General features: G+C 35.2%; 1 protein-coding gene across 2 annotated transcripts in view; it reads right to left on the bottom strand.

Annotated features, from left to right (window-relative positions):
• Positions 1-3,440: 3,440 nt before the first annotated feature.
• The window catches only part of RNF217 (ring finger protein 217), a 48,984-nt gene continuing 28,100 nt past the window's right edge, over positions 3,441-24,324 (bottom strand). Inside the window, exons 4-7 of one of the 2 annotated variants that reach the window (XM_032216540.1) lie at positions 22,771-22,972; positions 12,089-12,160; positions 7,781-9,482; positions 3,441-7,637 (exon numbers count right to left, since the gene is read on the bottom strand). In XM_032216540.1, coding sequence (XP_032072431.1) covers positions 9,403-9,482; positions 12,089-12,160; positions 22,771-22,972 — 354 coding nt within the window. In that variant the 3' untranslated portion in view covers positions 3,441-7,637; positions 7,781-9,402. Of the gene's footprint in view, positions 7,638-7,780; positions 9,483-12,075; positions 12,161-22,770; positions 22,973-24,324 lie in introns of those variants that run through there. The other variant, XM_032216542.1, reaches the window with a different exon arrangement.

Here is a 24,324-nt window from a genome sequence, read left to right as displayed (position 1 = left end):
TTCTGAACAACCTGAATATAGTACAGCTAAGCTTTATTAATTTGTGGCACTTTCCTATACAGCTATTAAAAGACCTCTCAGCTTATGCGTGTAAAACAGCAGAGTGACCTGGAAAGTGAAGTAGGACTAAAATATCTTGGGTTACATTGCTTCAAAGTTAATCCAGCTACTGCTCAAAATTCTAATAAGAAAGGAATTTATTACAGAATAAATGTTGTGACATACACTTCATATACTTCTGTGATGAAATCTATGTTACTGCAGCTAAGTGCAGTGATAAGACATTTGATTCCATTGTCTTGCATATCCTGTGCATATCATTGATAGGTTAATTCTACAATATTTCTGTACACCAGACAAAACATTTGGAATCCTGCTAAGAAAAACACGAACAATTTGACACGTAAAATAGGTAATCAACCAAAGCAGTGTCTAAATTCAAAACAACTAACTTTTCCTCTACACACTGGTACTGCATTTAAATGATCAGACTCTCTGGATATTTCCCTAAACTTTCCAGATTCCATAAAATATCAAAAGGACAGCAATCATAAAAAGGATATCTAGTACTGTCTGTTGTGCTCTTGAAGAATGAAATGCTTGATCAATAAATCTATTTTGAAACAGTCTTGTTTTGAAGTATCAATAAAATATAAAAACATTTTATCCATGGATTATCCCAAGTGCATAAAACTAGAGAACAGACGGCATAGACCAGTCTTGGCTGCTTGGATTCCTGATTTTGCAATGTTGATTAGTAACAGGAAAAATTTACACATAATTGTTTGAGCACAGTACACTACTTGGCATCACCAATTCCATTTGTATTCAGCTGAATATTATTAGAATTTTATTGCAGACTTAATATGCAATAAGGTTCTGAAAAGCATTCGAGAGAAATACTCTGCAAAATGTGTTGGCACAAGTGAAGCATACTCAAAAGTATTAAAGCAGCTGCATCCTTTGTAAAGAACGCAAAGAAAAGATGACTGCAAGCCTGACAGTATAGCGGCTTAACTGCAAGTCGAAAGTGCGTGTGTGAATACTTCCACTGGCTGTACCCATGCGCAGAAACTATGGACATCCTTCAAAAGGATGCAGCTATCTTCAGCTTTCAGTTTCTTCATTTGGTTTGGCATGGTCCAACTACCCTTGTCAAAGAATTACTGAAAAGGGTTACACACAGAAAAATATAAGCAGGAGATAAAAATACATTTTTAGAATGGTTGCATGTTCATATGATATAAAGTGGAAATATTTACTTAACTTCATATGCATATTAGACTTTTTAACAATTAATTGAGATTACAATGTGTGGTGACTTACCTTGTAATAATTGCTTATTTAAAATGGTGAAAACTAAATCTGCAATGAAACAGGCATCAAATCAGGCATTTGTTTTAAAATGTTTATTAGGCTAACATTGCTATGAAAGTTAGTGTGCAATTTAAAAAAAACCACTATATCTCTGCATATAAATATCCATATATTGCATGTCCAATATACAGTTTTTAGATCAAATTAATACAGTCTGTACATATTTATTGTGATTGTTTTTTTTCCTCATCTTAAGCACAGTCTTGAAGATCAATGGAAAACAAAAACAAAAGTATTCTTTATGCTTCCGACAATTAATCAGCTGTTACTGATAACACTAGTTACTGGATTTGCTTACACCATAAATAGCATTCAATTTTCAAAACAGAAAATGAAAGACACGATTGTAACTGAACAATCAGTTCAGTTTATGGTAGCCAATTTTTTTTTAAAGTTAAACCTTCACTTTGTGTTGGAAAGACTGTCCAGCAGGACATACATTAGCAGGACATACATTAGCAGGAGAATACTTTCCTTTTGATGCACAGTCTGTTTAATTAAGGTATGGTCTACATTCATCAGGACATGTTTATTTCAATACATGTAGTACATACGCAATGTAGCAAAGAAACTGTAGAGGCCATTTTGAAATCAAAAGGCACTTGCTTAGAACAATATAAAACATTTTAGATGTAGCTTCAACAGACATGAACAGGAATTAATAGCCACTGGCATTCTAATGTAAATGTTCAGAAATATACTGGGAAAATATTGCCTCAAATTTGTTAGTGAAATACATTACAAAGCTGTAACACATTTGAGCCTAGAAAATATATTATTTCTTAATATGCTAAATCTGTATCTAAAATATTATAGATGAATCATTGTCATAAAAGTTGAATGGCTATTATCCATTGATAACAGCACAAATCTCTAAATGGAAACTCCCTGTAAAGAAGCAGTTTGATAATATGCTGGGGACAAGTAATAATTATTGTGTTTATGTTCTGACCTCTGTATTTAAAAAGCATTATATGTTATTGGAAAAAAATTCTTGGACCAAATGGAACTTCAGCCTCAGCCATCAAGTTCGTAAATAAAAATAGGATGACATAGGCAAAGATTAATTTCAATAAATACAAATATAGTACATTCCTCCAGTACTTAGTGAATTTGCAAACTCTAGATCTTGGATTATGAATAATTATCATGCTTCAGAAGAACAAGTTTTTTTTCATGTAAACCTACTATGAAAAAGTAATTGGTATAGTGGAATCATGGGTGGCAATGATGCTGAAAAGGCCAGTGCAATTCTACAATTTCATTTCTCATTTTATGAAGCATTTTCTCCATTAACTGGCATAATGGAAGATTATACAATGCACGCTATATTATTGGTAAGTTGCTTACTTTTAAAACTTCCATGCAAAGAAGTGATTTTATGCTAAAAATGAGAGTTGTTTAACTTGGATTAACAGGATATAACAAGGAATAGGAAGATTAACGCTTATCAAATTTACTTTTGTTCATGTTCTTCATTATTATGAAAATACAGATGGAATATTTTGAGTTTTCAGGAGAGATACCAGCCGTAGGAACAATTTCATATGGAAGTCTCAAATTTAAGATAATTGAAATTTATGGGATCAAATAAAACATCTTACTGAATATTTCTAGGTAAATATTTAAACATGAATATACACAGCACCACATTATTCAGAAGATGGAAAGGAATAAACCTGCGCTCTTAGGATGAAAAATATTTTTTAAGCAAAATGTGGGTATACCTCCTTTTTTAAAGTCTATCTTCCGTCATCTAGTGGCACTTACCCATGCAGAAAAAAATGTAATATACAATTTATCATTTATCTATCATCTGTCTGTCTGTCTGTCTATCATCTATCTATCTATCTATCTATCTATCTATCTATCTATCTATCTATCTATCTATCAACTATCTATCTATCTATCTATCTATCTAGATAGATAGATAGATAGATAGATAGATAGATAGATAGATAGATAGATCTATTATCTCCCTACCAAACAGAGACACTCATACAAAGAGGGCTCATCCATTGGAAAAACACTTGTTTAATTATTATTATATTGCCTTCTATTCATATTTTTTATCATAAGTTGTTCTTTTAGGAAAGAACAACTTATGAATAGGGGCCTTTAAAATTTCCAGGCAACGTAGCAGATTTTATACTTGAGACCCCAACATCTTGGCTCTATGGAAAAATAGTGTGTTTTAAATCTCAGTACCTTGGTCACCTATTTCTCTCTCACACACACATAACAGGAAAAAAGGTTTATGTGTGTGTGTTCTGAGGTGATATGTTCTTATCCCAATGGGTTTTACTGAATAAATGTCACCTTTATTTTACCTCAAATTGCATTAAAGGTCAAGAAATCTTACTCAGGGTTGCAAAATCTCTGCTTAATATTCATTCTCCATGGTTTAAATCACTTTAATGGAACTCCTGAATGTCTCTAATAACCCCCAGTATTATTAAAAATGTTCTTCACATCCACTTCATACAGAAAACATGGGTTAGAGGTTAAAAATTGCAGATGTATCCAGCTTTCCTCCCTCTTTCAGTAAAAATTGTATCATTGTATTCCTGAAAACTGATCCTGACATGAGAGATCCTTCCAGTTATTGGGAACTACAGAATGGGCAGGAAAGATTAACTGCAACTAAATTAAAGTCTTTAACAAACTTTTATAGATGATTACAGAAAAAGAAAAATAGAGACATTGATTCTGAAACCAGAGGAGAACACAGGTGTTTTTTATTTTATTTTTACCATAGGAAGGGTACTGTTTCAGATTTACTGTGTGTCAATTAGTCCACCACTTCCTTTCATAAATAATCTTTATGATTTTTATAATCAAATAAAGTCTATTACAGCACAAAAGTACATATAGGTCAAAATGTAATGTTAACACATACTAGGTTGTTTAAATAAATCAAAACAAACAAACCACCTTGCCTTCTCACATAGTCAGGATTTCATATGCAACTTATTTGAAAATGTTATACAAACAGAGAAGCTATGAAGTTAGCACATAACATTGGCAATGCATTAAAAAGATTGTGGATGCCACACAGGGGGAAAAAGACATATTTACTCTTTTGTCCTTGAAACTTCTGTATATGACTGCAAGTGTAAATTAATGTTCTGTGTACTCAGTAATAATTAGTACTCTACAGTTTTCAAAATTCTGTATTCAGATCCTACTGCCATGCAAAATACACCTCAGAGAAGCAAATGGGTAAAGCAACAACTTACACAGTTGACATCTCTTGATGGGAAATGAAGTGATCTCCTCCCATGAGATAGAGTTGATCAGTACTATCAGATCTGATGCCACAGAATTATTATGCGTGCCATGGAGAGTTTCCTTCTCTAGCATATTTTGCTAATACTAAGACACATTCAGAAAGACAACACAATTATAGAAGCCCTTTAAAGGCATAAATCAGCACTGCTGGAGGGAAGTATAAATGGATGATGTATTGTCATAGATTAACGTCAGCAAAGCAAAATGTGTTCAATAATTCACCTGCTTTTTTCAATATGTCAGATCCATCAAATTGTAGTGCAGCTTTCTCTATTTTTAACAAAAACTTTGAATGCCATCATCTTTAGAAAAAAAAACAGGCAAGCATCAATATAGATTATCAATCATCACGCCACCTAAAGCAAAATCATATTTCTTATAATTTGCTGAAAGCTGTACCAGAAAGGCAATAGTGTTACATGACTACATCTTATTTTTTTAAATCTATTCATTACTTTGATATAGACAATACATTAAATGAATAATTCTAAAGAAAGTGCTTTAGAAATATAGAACTGTAGCCAATATGTAGCCAAGAACAGCACTGTATTATGATTATGGTTTTTATAAGGTAACTTCGTTTACTGAAAATGTCCAAACATACCACAATAGTTTGTATAATCAGAGAAAGCCTATTTGCTGAAACCAAACACAAGGCAAATATCAAAAGGAGCCAGAATATTAGTGATTTCTCCATTAAGATGAAATCCACATGCAATTTAGTATTTTATTTTAAATGCAAATACAATTCTATTTGGCAAATATATATATTAAAAAGCACTGGATAATCTAATCTTCCTGGGGTTGACATATTTAATTATACAGCAATCAGGACCTTAGAATAAATACTTGAGTGGCACAATATCATTCAAGCTTTTCTATTTTTCACTGTCAAACTAAAAAAGAATTATATCCTAAAAAGGAAACTTTTAAATAATTTAAATATTTCAAGTCTTTTGCTTTGATAAAGTCACATAAATAAAAATATTAAAGATGACTTCCTTACTATAAATAAGGAAAGACTGGAGACATTGGGGACAAAAGTAATTTAAACTGGAGTAACTTTTCTCAGAAAAGCATCAAAGAACAAGCCAGAAATTGTGAAAGAGAAACACAATATTTATAATAGTCAAAAAACATTTCAGAAAAATACAATTTTCTCCCAGAAGCAATCCATAATTATTCAATGATTATTAAACTGAACATGTTCACAAATACGTAGTTAAGGCTAACTAAAGTACAATTTTCAAAGATTAATCTTTAATAAACACTTTATAGAAAGCAGCTAATGCATGTTTTTTAAAAGGGATAGTATAAATTCATTTTGGGGTGAATTTACTAAAGGATTTGACTGAAATATTTCTTCAAGCAGTATGTTTAGTGTTAAAAGTTAAGAATTAAAATGGGAATAAAGCTTCAATTTTAAATTTCTTACAGGTATAAGCAGCATACATATTTGTGTCTTTTGTTTATTTTAATATATCAACTTTTTCAATACTATCCAATTTATATCCAAGATGCCATTTTTAAAAAAAAGGAAAACAGACATGCATATTATCCAGCAAAATTAATCCACTTTTGGATTCAACGTTCGGCTTCCATAAATGAGATTATCTTATATGGTCCCAAATGTGCAATATGAATGAAAAAGACTGCAGCATTTCATAAGGGTCCACTCTGATAGTTCAAATGCAGAATTTGTACGCAAAATCACTGATTGTTATCTCTATCAAGACCTGATGGTATTCTAGCCAAATGGGTTAGCTGATAAGCATTTATTTTTGCACATAATTTTCTCTTAAATATGAAGCTTTCTAGACAAAATCCAAGGATTACTATATAAATAGTATGTTTCAGAAGGATAAAAGAAGGGGGGAAATATGGAAGCATTGCAGGAAAAGATAATTCTTAAATCAAATGGAAGCCTCGGCATTCCTTTAATGTATTCCGCACTATAAACATCAAATCCAATCATAACTTGGATGTCTGAATGTTAGTAATACAAAAATGTTTTCAAAAAAGCATCTGATATTATAAGGAAGGACTAAAATCCCTGAGTAAATCAAAGACAATAGATACGTTTGGCCTGAGAAAACAATTATTTGTGATTAAGTATACAATCTTTTAAAAAAAAGTTTCTTAAGGCAACATTCAACTTTGAGAAACACAATAAAAGAAAAACATATTAAGCTAAAAACATATTAATGATATATAGTTGAATGCAGATTTGTGTTAACAGCGGACCCATTGAAATCAAATTATCTAAAGTAGTTCTAACTAATTTAAAGGCCGTTAATTTCAACAGATCTAATCTTATTTTTTAATAAATAAAAATTATGTTAAAATGCAATGTCTCCCAAAATCAGTTTAATTTTAATGGATGAAAAGGCAGCAGTAAATTTGGGTATTATTTGGAATTAATAGAAAATGACTGATGCAAAACATAATTTAAAGTGAAAATATTTAACAAATTAGAGTCATTAGTTTACTTCAACAATGAATATAGATTATATATTACAGTTGATTTTATACCAATCAACAAACTGCTCTACTTAAGAAGTTTTGCTAAAATGTGTACATGTTCCCTTCCTGTACAATGCATGGAGCCTATTAGCATTAGTATAACCTGAATTCAAGAACAAACAATTTGCAAAATAGCCATTTTCAATAATACTGTCTTACTTTTTTAAGGATCTCCAATAGTGAAAGAAGCATTAACACCTCAGACTGAATCATCCTGCCTGTAGAATGCAAATGGAAGTCTCAACACTGACTCATAGAAATGGAAAAGGTGATTTGGCCTCTCTCACCCAAGCCAAACAGACAGAGAGAGGGGGGGGGCAGAGAGAGAGAGAAAGAAAGAGGGAGGGAGGGGGGCAGAGAAAGAGAGAGAGAGAGAGGGAGGGAGGGAGATTGCACTTGAGCTGCAGATCTTCAATGAGTGAAAGATACTTCCTCTCACTGTAGAACTACTTCAGTGGTCTCCAACCTTGGCAACTTTAAGACTTGTGGACTTCAACTCCCAGAGTTCCTCAGCCAGCTTTGCTGGCTGAGGAACTCTGGGAGTTGAAGTCCACAAGTCTTAAAGTTGCCAAGGTTGGTGACCACTGACTTAAAGGACACTTTTAAAATTCAGTTCCTAAGGACTAACTGCATACCATGTTCCCCTTTTCCCCAACATTCTCTTCTATATTACCCTGGACAAAACAAAACAAAAACTTTTAAAAAATATCCTTGATTTTAATTCCTAAACCTGTTAGCCTATTATCATTTTTAAATTTTAAATCCAATCAACGGTTATTATTTTAAAAGCAAACCAACAAGAAAAACAAAAGGTTATTTGGCTAACTACTTTTGAAGTCAAACAAATGTACAATTCGATTTTACTGTAACAGCTTTTAAGAAACTTAGAATTTTACTGGGAATCAATTTAATCTCTTATATTTGGTATGTGTATATGGGTCAATTTAGTTATATAATAACCTACTTTATGACACTTGGTGAACACCAGAGAACTGTAGAGAAGCATTAGCATGCTGAGTCCATACAAAAACAGAGATTTCACCTGGTAGTCATGATCCTTCCCAACTTTTAGGGATGAATCATGATATGGCAGACTAATCAATAAGGTCCACATTTTCTCTTCACCATTATGAAGAACCAGACCAACTGGCACTGAGTTTTAATTGGCCTTATATCAAGAACCTTTTTCTGGAACTATAGACATTCCTAGATGTTCCTAGGGAAGAACTGGAAACATAGTTTTAGACAAACTGATACAGTTTGGTGGAAATGTAATATATGTTGATTTCTTCAGAGCAAAGTATTACTATAATGGACTGAAGAACACTGAAGAACTATCTGAAGGAAGATTATTTCATTTCCTAGCTCTTCAAAACATTTTTATTTTTGTGGCATACTAGGTTATGATCATGCGACTGTCTTGTGGTGTGGATATGTATGGCAACGCTTGCATTGCATCAGACACTACAGAATAATCATAAAGAGCAGGTTTTTGTCTTTCTCTAAGTTAGACACAGTGAATTGCTTATACAATTCAAAACACTATAAATGGATGACATTACCTCCCAAACATCCAAGCTAATTTTTCCAACTTTTTAAACAGTAGTAAAGTATGAGATATTGATGCTGGTCTAATCATTTCTTATTTCTATTCTGCATATCTGTCAACAGCTAATAATATGGTTCATTATTAGGTAAAAAAATCACATCTAAGACAATTATTGCATTCAGCACCAAATGGATCCAATCATCATACTGTTGATGACCACAGTAATCATTTAAAGTAACACTTTTAATCAACTGCCAGCATGAAACCAAACTCTGAAGTCACCTTCACTCAAATTGTTTCTGCAAAAGTTCCAGAATTATTGTCAATAACTAGGAAAAATGTTGCTGAATTATATACTCCTTTCATGAGCTCATCAGTAGATAGGCATTTACAGTGCAGATATAAGTGTTCAAGAAAGAAGAGCTGAACCAAATCTTAGGCAGTTGGGTTGGGAGTTAAAAAAAAAACAACTTCTGAGGCCCCAGGTCTGAGCAGAATTCTGGCTTGTCTTTAGTAGTGTACAGTGCAATAGGAATATGGCAGATGGCCCCTAATCTCTGCCAGAGCTGTGATATCAAGATAGTTAACCAACACACTATTGCTGTGTTGCTGTTATTTTGCATAAGCCTTGCAGAATCAGCTCCATTCAGATTCACAACTCCTCACTCGTACCAGGGCATTTCAGTTTGTGGTCTTTTCTTCTTCTTTTTACAAAGGCAATAGATGGGGAATACAAATAAACCTATTAAAAACAAGAGGAATCATTGCATTTTAAACATATGCCCACAGTATCACTGTACAGAAAATTATGAACTGGAATAAACATTTTATGGTAAAGTCAAGCAAAATTCAATAGCAGTGCATATAACTTGTTATTCTCCAGTATTTTCATATGACTCATATGACTAGACTCAAATTATCTGGACATATTATGTGAATACACAGCTCTCTGGAAAAGGCTCTGATGATGGGAAAAGTGAAAGGAAGGAGATGATGATGACAAGGTGGCATGGCAGGGTGAATGGACTCAATTATAGGGGCAATGAGTACACCATTGGGAGACTTGAAAAAACAAGTTATGGATAGATCATCATTGAGAAAATCTATCAAGGTGATCAGCTAGGAACCATGATTGATGCCACAAAATAAGAAAATGCTTGCTTCAGAGTACTGAATTTTAGAGCAACGTTCTTTATTCAGATTTCTATCACTCTTCTTTCAAGAGCTCACGGTCATTATACAGCACATTTTCCTGCAAAGTCTTCCCAAAACCACAAGTGACTTAAACTGGACCAGCCTAAAATCATCCAGTGGGTATATACATGGCTGAAGGGAACATAGATTTGTGAAAGCATGAATAAAAATTATAATTCCAAAATAGCAACAAAAATGCAATACTAAAAGTAATTACATTATAAAATATAAATATTATAACATTATAAAAATAAAAAGTTGGAAAATGAAACAATTTTTTAAGTCTTTGTAATAGACCTAATTCAAGATTAGGACATCTTTTTTCAACTTCAGCATATTTAAATTTAAAGAGCTGAAAAAATAAAATGAAATTTCTGGATTTTTGCAATGTATGTTATAGGGCGGTGTTGGCGAACCTTTTCAGCACTGAGTGCCAAAACAGGAGCATGAGTGTGTGCAGTGCTGGAAACTGGAAGAGCAGCTGCCTGGTGTGTATGCCCACGCCTGAAACCGGAACAGCAGCTTGTTTTCACACATGCATGCATGCTAGAAATTGGAAGATCATCTTCCCAGTGTGCACATGCGCATCAGGAGGCTGCTTTTCCAATTTCTGGTGCTCCTGTGCATGTGAACACCAACTGGCTGGTGCTCCGGAACCCGGAGTAGCAATGGGTGATAGGTCATTTACCCAGAGAGATAGCTGTGTGCCACTTCCAGCACGTGTGCCATAGGTTCATCATCACAGATATAGACAACTAATACCTTTAATCTGTCTAAGAATAGTGTTTGTTAACAAAGATAGTTAGAAATGAATAATATTGATATTTGCAAACAATTTGTAAACATTTCAGAAATTTTACTCTTGGAGTGGCATTTGCAACTGTACTAGTAATTAACTGAATGCCACTGTGGAAATTGTGCAAATAAAGGCATTTGAAGGCAGTTAATAAGCAAGGTATTGCCTATATACCTAAACTTAGATAAATTTACAGAATGTACCCAAAAAATCACTCAACTTCGCCCCCATTACTGAAGATATCTTTTTTAAAGTTTTGTCTTGGGAAATCTAGCAATATCCTTTTTAAATACATGAAGTGCAAAGCTTTTTTAAAACAGTGTAACAATCAGATTTTACTTTATCTGGGATCTCTGACATGGCATCTGGAGGTGAAATTTATCCACAGATTACCATTAACAGCTACCATTCCCTCAGTTTTATCTTAAAATAAAAACAATCTACAGAGAGAACAAAACTGTTGTGCTTCAAAGTGAAGTGCCATCTTCCAGCATCATCTTTATTTCCAAGAAAGTAAAAATGATTAGGGAAAGTACTTTCTCTGGAAGTATGCCCATCTACTCAGAAAATGAATACAAATCAGAGCAATAGGCTTTATTGGCATGATAGGTAGATTCTGAAATGGGGTAATAGCATGCGTGGTAACCACTGTGGGTGGACAAAGCCACCATTTCATTTCAAGATTTATAAGGCTGCCCAACTCAAGACAGTGTGACTCTAACATACAACATCCATAACAGGTTCTCATAATTCCAAACATATCTACTCACTGTGAGTTAGCTTCTGATATTCAGAAGAGAATTTTACAATGTGCTGTTTGCTAGTGTTTTCAATGATTCCTGCTGAATTTATTTATTCTAACTTGTGACTTTTCTAAAATTTACCGTACTTTCATATAATGATAGGAAGAAGATAGCAGTTTCAACTAAATCTATTGGGAAACAGAGTAAAGGTACGTTGCAAGAGGAAGAAGAATCAGAAAAACAGTCATTATCTACCTATACCACTGAAATGTTACACTGGACCAGAATTCATGAAAACCTAATGTAATCTACATGAATACAATCAGTGTTAAAATGGAATTATGTGAACTGTTACTTGCAAATATTAAATATAATCAATACCTGCCTTCCAAATGTGCAGTTACTGAATTGTAGGATGTTATTTATAGGTTATTTATCTATAAATAGATAAGGTTGAATTTCAGGAGATAGAAAGTGTGTTAATTGTGCTTTTAATTGAGTTTCCAGATCTCAATGTCAGATATCTTTCGTTTTCCCCCATTTATAATTTCTTTGAATTTGATATGTTCCAGAGTTTGAAAATTATGTAATTCAAAACATACCTTTTTCTCTTACCTATTAGAACAACTACAGCTCCTACTACCAGTCCCAAAACCAGTATTGCTGGTGCAATAAGTAACTTTCCACCTGAAAAATATAATTTTTTTACAGATTGTGAGATATTTCAAACCATGCTATTTTAATTTCTGCTGGGAATAAATTAATAAAAATAAATGAACAAACATTAAAAATTTAAGGAATATGCATACCATTCACTTACATGAGAAAATGCTAAATTGTTTTCCCTTTTGTGAAAGCAATTATAGTATATACCCCTTAGTGAAAAAAAAAACATTTAATTTATGCAATTTATGGGCCATCCAACTCCAAAGGCTGGCAATCGCTGCTTCATAAATCTAACTGCAGTTGCACACAAGCAAGTGAATAACTAGATTATGGGGATAAAATTGAACATCCCTTATCTTCTCAATGGAAACTACCCTTTTTCTAGGATTAAATTTCATAATTACTCATAACATCAAAAACCACACTATTAATTCAACATGGTTTCTTTTCTCTCTGAAGAAAAGAGGCTAAGAAGAGGGTAAAAGTGCCAATCAGAATCGACTTCATTTTTTCTAAAGAGTACCGTATTTTTTAGACTATAAGATGGTGTATAAAGTACACCAAGATTTCAAAGAGGTAAGTAATAAAAAAAAGTTTTTTCCTTCCCTTAGCCCCCAGCAGCAATCTGCAGGTTTCAGCAGGACTGGGGCAAGGCAAAAAAGCCTCAGTTTTTCGCAAAAAATGGGATGCAGGAATGGGGCCTCAGGAGGCCAAAAATGGCTGTATTTGGTGTAAAGATGCACCAACATTTCCATGCTTTTTGGCGGGGGGAGGGGTGCGTTTTTTACTCCGAAAAATATGGTAGTTTAGAAACACAGTATGTATGAAATAGATGATCATTAGCACCTGTTTGTTATAATTGGTTAATCATATGCCTGACTCCAGTCCTACAAAATCCTTGACTTTGTGCAAGTGTAAGAATTGATGCTATTTTAAAGGCAAAGGGTGGTCACACCAAATATTGATTCATTTACCTTCCATTTTGTTAATCAATAAAAATAAACTATTAACACTTCTGTTTCAGAAAGCATTGTTAATTTATAGGATTTTTGCACAACTGTCTAACACTGTTGCGCAGTACTGTACACCCAAGATATTTGCACTTTGCAGAACAAATCTATTGCCTGTCAAATATGACCTGCGCATATTTATTCCAGGTATGAGTCAAAAATTAAACACTGATTTCAAGGAACCACATTCAAATAATTGAGCGTCACTGGCAGCTGTTATTAGTTTTTTTTTAACACATGGTCATAAATTTCAGCATTCTAATTGAATTTTAGTATATTAACTCATATTTTAAAAATGTGGTGTTTCTCTTCCACCGTTTATTATTGTTTTTACAATACAAGTGTATGCCCTTAATTCTAAATAATTCCAATGAAATTGCAAACATAACTTCATGTATTACTAGTATCTTTAATGCAGTTACAAAGTACATTTAGCCTACCATATTAAAGTTCTACAAATTTATTAATGGATTCCATCTCTCTCTCTCTCCCTCCCCACTCCCCTCACAGCTTTCATACATAATCATATGGGTTCGTGGTTGTATGATCTCTCTGGAATCCACTATTGTAATATTACTGTTAAAAATAGCCCCACCTCTATTAGTCTTTTACTGCAAACGGAAGCCTTGCAACATTTTTCAGGGTGACACATTTATCCTTGTACAAAGTAAGGTCAGCCCACATCTTGGCATTCAACCAAGAATTGGCTGTTCTAGAAAGTTTTGGGGGATTGATGATATGGACCCTGCCCTTGCAGTAGGCAATTGCTGCTGTAGGACTCTTCCTCAATGGCTAAAACAGAGGTGAGTAATTACTTTTCCCATTGGTCCACATGAGAAACTGGGGCTGCCAGCACCTTGCCCTACTCAGATGGTCAATCTGTGACCATTTGTGGGCTGGATGTGGCCCATGGGTTGTAAAAAGAACAGATCTGGACTAGCAAATTAACTGCTACTAGGGTCCGGCAGTCTTATTTTGTTTCCCCCTCTTAATTCTTCAATTTTACTTTTCTATTATGGGACATCAGTCAGAGCTTGACCACAAGAGTTTGTGCAATAAATGAACACGCTAGTGTTTTAATTATCTGATTTTAATGAATATTCTCAAGTACAATATTGTACTTCTCAATGTTAAAATTATAAACTTACAATGGAACTGTCTAAAGGTGTACGAGTTAAAAAAAATAAGAGGGCAGTTTTTGCATGTTCAAATGACTCTAAGTATAGAGGTAAAAGTTTATAAATTAGAACAGAAATTTTAAACATCTATAAACATCTACCCCAATTGCTAGCTATGGCCTAAATTTCCAACATCACATCCACAATTCTATCATGGTGCCTCTCTTGGTGATAGCCAAGTTTCACTTGATTTACTAATTTATTTTACATCCATTTAATTGAAAAATAATAATTGGTGGAAAGTTGGCATATTATTACAAAAGTACCAGCTTCAGGCAGAAATGCAGGCTATTGGCTCTGCATAGATCACAGAAATATTCTTAAAAAATAAAAAAACACCGAGTTTTATATGAAAATATGTACAAGTTTGTTGTTTAAATCTATTGATGAGACACAGAATATAAATTAGCCAGATAAAAGAGGAACATAGTACATAACTCACAGCCATATAGAGTTATTTTGAAAGAGGAAAGAATCACAGTTGGTGAAATGTAAACTAATTCTTTATATAATATAGATCAATCTTTTCTTTTTCTTTCTCCTTTTATATATAAGATGTAAATAGAATTTTAAAATATGTCCATATGAGGTGTGGAAGCAAAATATCACCCTTCTACCTTTTGCAATGCTTAATTTTGGATAAGAGGTTTACTCCATTTCTATTGATGATGACAGCTTTGTATTTTTTTTTAAAAAAGCTTAAGCTTACATGGCAAAAAGTTTGATGACATTTAGCATGCTGACATGTCTCCCAACATTTATCTTAAATGCTCATTGTTATTTTAAATATTCACTGATGTTCTGCTACATGCTGTCCTATAATTGACTGCATTCCATTTCATTTCAATTGTTTTATGTAAAAAGTTATTATCTTTTCTTTCCTGGGATCCTGTAGGGCAGACACTGTGTTGTAGAAAAAGCAGACAGCGCCACTCTTGTTAAGCAAACAAGCCAGCAGACAGCACAGACTATAGACAAAAGTACAGTAGGCAACAAAGAACAAAGCTGTTAAGAGATAAAGTAAACTTCCCCCAATGGCTATTATCAGAGACTGCATTCCATCTATTGTAACATAAATGCCCAGGTCTTATAACATATTATAACATATTATCCAATTGGTAAGTAGTGCAAGTCAGTTTGTATTGTATATATGTAAATAGACAATAAAATATACTATTTTCTGAATCATTGTCATCTGATTATGTGAGACAGATGCATCGATTGTTGTTAAAGAAGATGCAATACAATCCTTTTTTTACAGAATTTTTGATAAAGGAATAAATTTTCCATAATAATTTGGTTTTTCAAGTAGAATTGGAAGGGGTTGACTGTGAACAAAAATTATGCGCACAAATTATTTCATCCTTGCTCTCATTCCTCTCAAAGCCCCTCTCCAATTCAAACTTGGTAAAGATAAAAAATGGATAAGCTGGCAAAAAGAAAAAAGACCAAACATCCTGTGTTTAGTGATTGGTCTTTAAACTATCATCAATATCTTAAATTCTATCCCTAAAGGTAGGATCAGAAAGACTAAAACACTTGAATCACTGAACCAGCTAATTAATGCAAAATAATTAACGATGTGAGAGGATGAACTATGGACATTGATGGAATGGATGGACACCTGACAATCCTTAACACAAATACTGGGTGTAAATACCTGTGAATCGGATAAATATTATTTTATTTTAAAAGACCATCAATATATAAAGGTAGGTATAATGAGTTATAAGCAGAAAGGGAGAAAGGGGTTAAGAAAAAACATGAGACAGATTAAAAATCTACAGGAAATAAATAGATGATTTAAAAGTAAACATTCCCAGGTTATTAAAACAAAACATATTAGCAGAGCTCACTCTGCCCATTCTGGATATATTTTATGAACTACAATTTGACCACCTCTGGCTCAAAGGAAGTACTGGTTAACAGAGCTATAACTTTATTCACCTGTTCAGAGGAAGTAATTATGCCACTAACTCAGACTTTACAATTTCTACTCAGATTTGGTAAACACCACATCCCTCACAAAAAAATGAAGAGGGAGAGGGGTACCAAAATGTATCTTTGAGAGCAGTCTGGAACTGGATAATTAGGTCCATTTGTATCTGCATAGACTGGATTCCAAATGATCTGCACAATATGGTTTTACAATGTTCTAAAATTAATGCATCCTCAGAAATTGAAGTCATGTTTGAAATTGAAGTCAAATTGAAGTCATATGGGCTGGCATTAATCAATTTGCATTACTATCTTAGCTCAAAAACAATGCACTGAAATACAATTTTGGATTCTTGGTATCCCAACTCCCATGAGGTACACAAAGTTTGTGTGTTATTGGTTAAAGCTACTGATGAAATGTTTTCCATTTCATCTAACTGCATCAAAATTAATTCTTGTGATGAATTTTTTTTCTGAATCTGTTACTTAGTTTATTACGATATTAAACCAATATGCAAGTATATATACCCCTGCTCAAGCTTTCCCCTAGGCTCTAACTGTGGCTTTTAACAATTGACTTTTGCTATGTGTTTTAATCTAGGTAAAATTAATTAAACTCAATTTAGAAATAAATGCCTGAAGACATGGGGAGCATAACTACTCATTGCAGTCACATGAAAATGGTCTTCAATGCTTATGACAGCACCATCTATGTGTAAAATCAGAGAAATGTACATTTGACACATCAAGGTTGAATTCATCTCTGCAATTAATAAGAGAGATGACCTTGAGACAAATATGCAAGACTATTACATACAGGTGAAACTCAAAAAAATTAGAATATGGTGCAAAAGATCATTTATTTCAGTAATGCAACTTAAAAGGTGAAACTAATACATGAGATAGACTCATTGCATGCAAAGCAAGATAGTTCAAGCCGTGATTTGTCCTAATTGTAATGATTATTGCTTACAGCTCATGAAAACCCCAAATCCACCATCTCAGAAAATTGGAATATTACATGCAATCAATAAAACAAGGATTGTACATAGAACAATATCGGACCTCTGAAAAGTATAAGCATGCATATGTACTCAGTACTTGGTTTGGGGCCCTTTTGCAGCAATTACTGCCTCAGTGCGGCATGGCATGTAAGCTATCAGCCTATGGCACTACTGAGGTGTTATGGAAGACCAGGATGCTTCAATAGCGGCCTTCAGCTCTTCTTCATTGTTCAGTCTCATGTCTCTCATCTTTCTCTTGGCAATGCCCCATAGATTCTCTATGGGGTTCAGGTCAGATGAGTTTGCTGGCCAATCAAGCACAGTAATTCCACGGTCATTGAACCAGGTTTTAGTGCTTTTGGTAGTGTGGGCAGGTGCCACATCCTGCTGGAAAATGAAGTCAGCATCCCCATAAAGTTCGTCTGCAGCAGGAGGCATGAAGTGCTCCAAAGTCTCCTGGTAGACGGCTGTGTTGACCCTGGACTTAATGAAGCACAATGGACCAACACCAGCAAATGATATGGCTCCCCAAATCAACACAGCCTCTGGAAACTTCACACAGGAGAGAACTGCAGAAGCCGTGTTCTGCCCAAGGGGTCCCTGGGAGCAGACAGTGGAGCTCATCATGATGGAGAAGCCCTGGCGGCAGCAGCAGCCACGAGAGCCCTTCCAAGAGGGGGAGGGCCCCACCGCAGATGCCGGATGGCAAAAGTTCCTCCGCTTGGTGTGAAATTTGGTGGCGACTCAAAGGACCTAGGATTTTTCCTGTTCCAAGTCTGGAATTTCATGCAACAGTTCGAACAAGATCTCCCCACAGAAGAAACCAAGGTAAGAGTTGTTACCATGGTGCTGGAGAACAAGGCAGGACGGTTGCCCTGCATAACAATGACTCCCCGCTACTGAGAGACTATAATAAATTTATGGCTGCCCTGAGGAAACGCTTTGATGATTTGCTCACGGAGCGGAAGGCCAGAACCAGAATGAAAACCCTTACCCAGGGGAAGAACCCAGTGGCTGATTATATACAAGAGTTTTGTGAATTGTCCGTTTATATGCAGGGTTGATTGGAAGAGGATTTAATGGACAGTTTTATGGATGGCTTAAACAAAGATATATACCAGAATTGTGTAAACACCCCCCCCCCCCGGTAACTTGCAACGCTGGTATGAATTGGCAGCGGACGTGGAAATCAATCTAGCCAGAGACAAGTACCATGAAGACCGTGGCACGACAAAACCGCGCTCGTCAAAATCGCGGTGATAAAATCACGGTGCTAAAGCCACGACGTCATCACCGCCGCGACAACAGCGCGGCAACAGAAGGGCGCTTTAAAACGGCGCTGCGGCAGAAAGCCAATTTCAATTAAGGTAAGAGTTAGGATTAGGTTTAGTGGTTTGTTTTAGGGTTTGTTTTAGGGTTAGGTTTAGGGTTAGGTTTAGGGTTAGGTTTAGGGTACTGAGTGCTTTGGGAATGCGCGGATTTGCCCTCCACGATTATGTCATCGTGGTAAGGTCGCATTTTTCCTTAGCGCTTCGAAGGGCACGAATTAGTCTTCGCGCTTATGTCTCCGCGGATAAGGGCTTCGCGGATTTGTGGTGGAACCCATGAAGACAGTGAGAAAGAGAAAGCTTCCCCCCACCCCACCCCCAAGGAGCTCCGAAAGGAGGGAAAAGTTGGTCTACAAGCAAGCCCCAATCTATCACCTGCTTCCGTTGCGGAAAGGAGAGGCACCGGGCAGCAAATTGCCGCTCCAAGATTGGTCCAAAGCCCCCTGCCGGGGGAGGAAACCAGACAAACAACCTGGGAAGAGAAGGGACACCGCCATGAAAGGTGTGGAACCTGCTGCGCAATTCCTTCCCACTCCAATAGAAGAAAACCATCCTCCTCATCGGGGGAAAGTGAAACCGAATCTGATGATGACCATCTGGTAAGTTCCCGATCGTGCCCCATGATCATCCCAGTAGAACTTAAAGTGCCCCTCTACTGGAGCCCAAGTAAAAATGCTGGCCCTTTTAGATTCGGGATGCACACGTTGCATCGTTAGCCTGGAAGTGGTGGAAAAACTGGCCTTGAAACTGAGAACTTTGAAAGTCCCCATTGCCTCTGTTTCGCTATTTGCTCTTGGCTGCCATTGAAAAGGGGGGGGGTGGAGCTGGTATTTGGGAAGGGAAGTTGTTGAGTGCAGTGGTACTTAAATTAGACACTATGTGACTGCTTTGCTCAATAACTGCAATCTTGGCACTTCCAGTTGCAGTAATTAAGCAATCTCCTGGTCATTAAGTGGCTGGAGCAAAAGAGCTGCCTGATAGAGGATTTCAGCTCTGAAATCCTCCTGGCAGGCAGTTTCTTAAGAGTGAAAGTGCTGATTACCAGAGGGTTTCAGTTCTGTGTGGAGCCGAAATCCTCCTGGCAGGAAGCCCTTTCAAACTCAAATGTTTCAGCTCTATTCCTGCAGCCCCACAAGTATTTTCCTCTCTTCTCCATCGCCTCTACTTGCAACCTTTGTCTTGAGCTTCCCAACTGGCTTCTTCAGAAGCTGGCAGAGAAGACTACAAATGGCAATTGCATGACTGTACGATGCTTGACAGCCAGTCATAAATACAAGCCAGTTGTCAAGTTTCCAAAATATGGTGATTTGACTGTGGAGGGAGGGTAAAGTGAGATGTTTTGCAATGACTGTGGTTTATGACAAGAAAAACATCTTTCTTAGGTCATGGTTAACTTTGGTCATTAAATGATATTCCTAAGCCAAAGACTATCTATGCAATGACAAAATCAACAATACAACTGCAGCAGCAAGTCTATTCTCAGTTTGCAAATGATTAATCTATTGTCACCTTTAAACTGACTTTTCTGAATTTAAGAGTCAGTTGACTTATCTGGTTTATAAATAATATTTAATGAACAAAAGAACTTGGCCTAGAATCAACATGGTCAAATGGGGATTCTTCACTGGGCCAGAAATTTACAATAGCAGTAACAGGCAAATTATGCAATGTCTCTAATGCTTTTCTTTGTCAAAAGTAGACTGTTGTGCAATGAGGAAACTCACTATGAGCAGCTCACAAGCATGAAATGCACACAGTGGTGAAACGACGTGGGAGAAGATGAGGGAAAAAAGCAAGATCTAAAAATCTTGCCTCACATTGCATGTCAAAGTGTAGTACGTCCACCTGCCCAAATAGCAGTTTGAAACCTGCAAGTGCAAGTAGATAAACACATTAACAGGGACATGAAAGGAGTCCCCAACTAGGCATCCCCAGGCAACTGTGATGTTACCAGCTAATCCTTTCAACCCACAAGTGCCTCAATGCTTCCAACACGAATGCGATGCAAGTGTAGTAGGTTTTTAAAGCAATCTTATGAAGTATTTCTTACAACCCTCCTTTATCAAATCCAGTATAACAAATGTAATTACAGATCAAAATTCCAAACAATGTATCATTTATAAACACACACACATACACACAATACTTCAATAAGCATTGGAAATGTTGCTCTCAGAATGCTTAATTTGTTAGTTGTCCTAGCTCTGCCTAGACAGTTGTATGCATTTTTTTGTTAAGTAGAGAAATTAAATTTAGTCCTGGACTTATTTAAGAGTACATATTTCCTACTGATTACAGAGAGGATTATGCATGGACAGGGATGATCATTTAGTAATCTGTACATCTTTCTATTTCCTCTGAAGTTAAATCAATTGAAATCTGTTGCATGCCAAGCAGCTCCCTCTCCCACTTTAAAGAAATGAATTATGTGGTTTGTTTTACCTCTGAGTACAATACATAAGCAGTAATGCATCATCTGATCTATTATTTAATTAACTTAATTGGATTCAGATTCTGCAGTGCTTTAATATCTTAATACATTTGAAAGCACTGCATTTTACTAATTTCCAAATCATCACTGAGATATGCAATCTTGGCCAAAACATCAGCAACTCTGGAAAAGCATCTTGAGTTTCAAAGCAGCTGGGCAAAAATAAATTACTTAACATTTTGCCTTGCTCTTTGCCAAATAGTTTTTAAAAGCATGTTTTTTCTTGAGGTTCCCCACACTACAGTTTAGCAGATGAAGATACAGAAAAGGGAATGCATAATAGAAATATATTATGTAGAAATATATTCTTTGGGTAGCTTGTCAATAAACTCCCCCTACCCCCCCTACAATTTATAAGGCAACCTACATCATGCCTAAGAACAATAGCTTCTACTGATAATACAGTTACCATTGCAGTAATTGCTTAATGGAATGGTCAGTACATTTATTTCATATTTTATTGAATTACATTGGCAAGAGCAACTGTACTACTCTTCCAGCTACTAGTATTGTTATTAATGTGTCTCCTTAACACATTTTCTTTTCTACCCATTTCTCAATGTTTAGTACTTATTAGCAGCTCTATAAAATCAATACACAAAAAGCAAGGTCCTTCTAGCAATCCAGTATAATTGTCAATAAATTCCCCTTAATTTTTTTTAAAATAATTCTGAATCATAAGCAATCATCATTTCAGTTTAGACAAGTGTTTTTAAAACATCCAGTGTATTTTATTTATTTTAAACTCTGCTGCTATTTTGCTATGTTTGCTGTTCCATCATGATCTTGTAAAAGGATGAAAGAAATAAAAAGTTCTAACAGAACTATTCTGCTATGCTCCCCTTTATCCCTAATTCTGATATGTATTATGAGAGTTCCATTAAAGCACAAAAAATCTATATATCATATAACCTTTCTATTTTTTAATAAGATTGCATCATGATTTGGCAAAACCCCGGTACCTTGAAACTCATTCTTTGTAATAGCAACATAACGTTTGGCAGCTATTAGACCCCTCAAGATTAATTAATTATTCAATTTATTATCAGTTCTTCTGAAAGTCAAAGGGGCTGTATGGGAGCATCCCCCATATAGAGACAGAGACAAGGGACTAAGACGGATGGAGGTAAAAATGGCTTCAGAAAAATGGAAAACGTGTAAGCCTAGTTGTTTATTATTTTCTTTAAATCTAACATGATTTGCATTTTTTTAAAAACAGATTAAGTCTGAAATGTATAGAAAATATTAGGATAAATCCATCATTATATTATGTTAACAGATCTGATTGTGAAACCAAAGTTCTAATTTCTTCATTCTATGGTGGAGGTTGGGTAATTCTGGGAGTTGAAGTCCACAAGCCTTAAAGTTGCTAAGGTTGGACGCACCTGCTCTTGATTGTTAGATTATCAGAATATATAACTGGCATCTAATTATATATCTGTTAAGTTCAAATCACATTTGAGCAATTCTTCATGCAACCTCAAGATGCACAGAATTAGGAAACCTGACAAACATACTTTAAGAAGAGATTCCCATGGTAATGAATCTTTTGTTCAGAACAAAAATTTATAGTTGGAGGAGAAATGTTTATTATTCTATGAGGTATAAGCATCAGTGTTCCTATCAATGGCAATTACTTCATAGATGATGTAATTTCCCAAAAGGCTTTATTACCCACTTACCACAGACAGAGCCTCTCACTAATCTCCTTAAATGTGGACTTTCAGGGAGGTAGCGGTATTTGCATCCAAAAACACTGAGGTTTGATGTGTGATCTCCAAAGAAACGAAGCTGGCGATATCTTTCCCCACAGCGGTAACAGAAGTTAGTGTTGCATTGTGAGCAAGTCATATGATCACAGCCTTCTGTTCTCTGAATATGAATCTTTAAAAGTAAAACAGTTGGGAGAGAGGGTTAAAAATAATTGTTTTAAAGATAGAAAGATTCCACCAACATTAACAACCTCAATTGTTTTATGACAAATCATCCCAAAAATTCTGAAGAAAGCTATATTGTATTAATAGAGAGAGTTATAGAAGCTAAAAGGCTGCTGCAATTAAGGTTTTTAAAATACTGCTTAAAGCCACAAAAATTCATAAACTTAAGAGTTATTTGCTCTATAACAATGACACAACTTTAAGTCAAATCTAAGAAAAAGTGATTAAAGTGCTGCAAAGTTAAGGCATTCAAGAAAATTGACAAGATATTTCAGCAATTTAGATTTCCCAAACTAGCATTCCAAGTCTCATTCCCAGTCAAGGAGGAAAGTTATTAGACCATCACCAAACAGTTGCTAGAGAAAGTTTCTCCCTAAGTCTTTGGATAGAAGCATAGGTTAAGATTATACGGTGCTATTGGTATGTTTTGGAAGGTAATTAACAGTATGAGTCTATGTTCAGATATACAGTACATAAACATCAACATATATGTGTATTAAATATATTCAATGAAAAGTTGGTTCTTTGATTTTTTTTCTTACCGTATTTTTTTTTGGAGTATAAGACACACCGGAATATAAGACGCACCAAGGTTTTGAAGAGGCAATTTAGCAATAAAAGTTTTTTGCACTCTGCAAACCTCCCCAAAACGGCCCGTTTTTCACGGTTTTTTTTTTTCTTCAAAAAAAGAGCATGAATAGCCCTTAGGAGGCTTGTAGAGTATTCCTGGGGGAGGAGGGCCAAAAACAAGCAAAAATTGGGGATTTTTTTGTGAAAACAGGCCCATTTTTTGTAAAAAAAAAAAAAAAAAAAAAGAGCATTAGGAAGGTTATAGAGTGCTCCTGGGGGCTGGGGGGGGGGGGGAAAGGCAAAATTGAAAAAAAATGGCCCATTTTTTGCTTATTTCTGCCCTCCCCAGCACCCGGAGCTCTCTGAAAGCCTCTTACAAGCTATGCACTGCCATTTTGGTGAAGGGGGCGGGGTTTTGGGAGGCAAAAAATGCTGTATTTAGTGTATAAAACGCACCCAGATTTTCAGCCTCTTTTTTGAAGGAAAAGGCTGCATCTTATACTCCGAAAAATATAGTAATTGATTGTAATTCTAGTTTATTAATGTTTGGTTATTAAGAAAATCCATTCAGCTGTTTATTTTTTTAATATCACGTGTCTGTTGTCCAAACTGGAAACATTGAGTGGCTCACAATAATAAAATAGAAAACAAAGGAGCTAATTAAATTCAAAATTAAAGTAATAATTTCATAATTATTTTAATCATTTTAAATCAACAAAGCATAATTAC

The sequence above is a fragment of the Thamnophis elegans genome, chromosome 4 (assembly GCF_009769535.1).
Source record: "Thamnophis elegans isolate rThaEle1 chromosome 4, rThaEle1.pri, whole genome shotgun sequence".
In the NCBI taxonomy this organism is placed as follows: Eukaryota; Metazoa; Chordata; class Lepidosauria; order Squamata; family Colubridae; genus Thamnophis; species Thamnophis elegans.
This window is presented reverse-complemented; position numbering and strand designations above follow the sequence as displayed.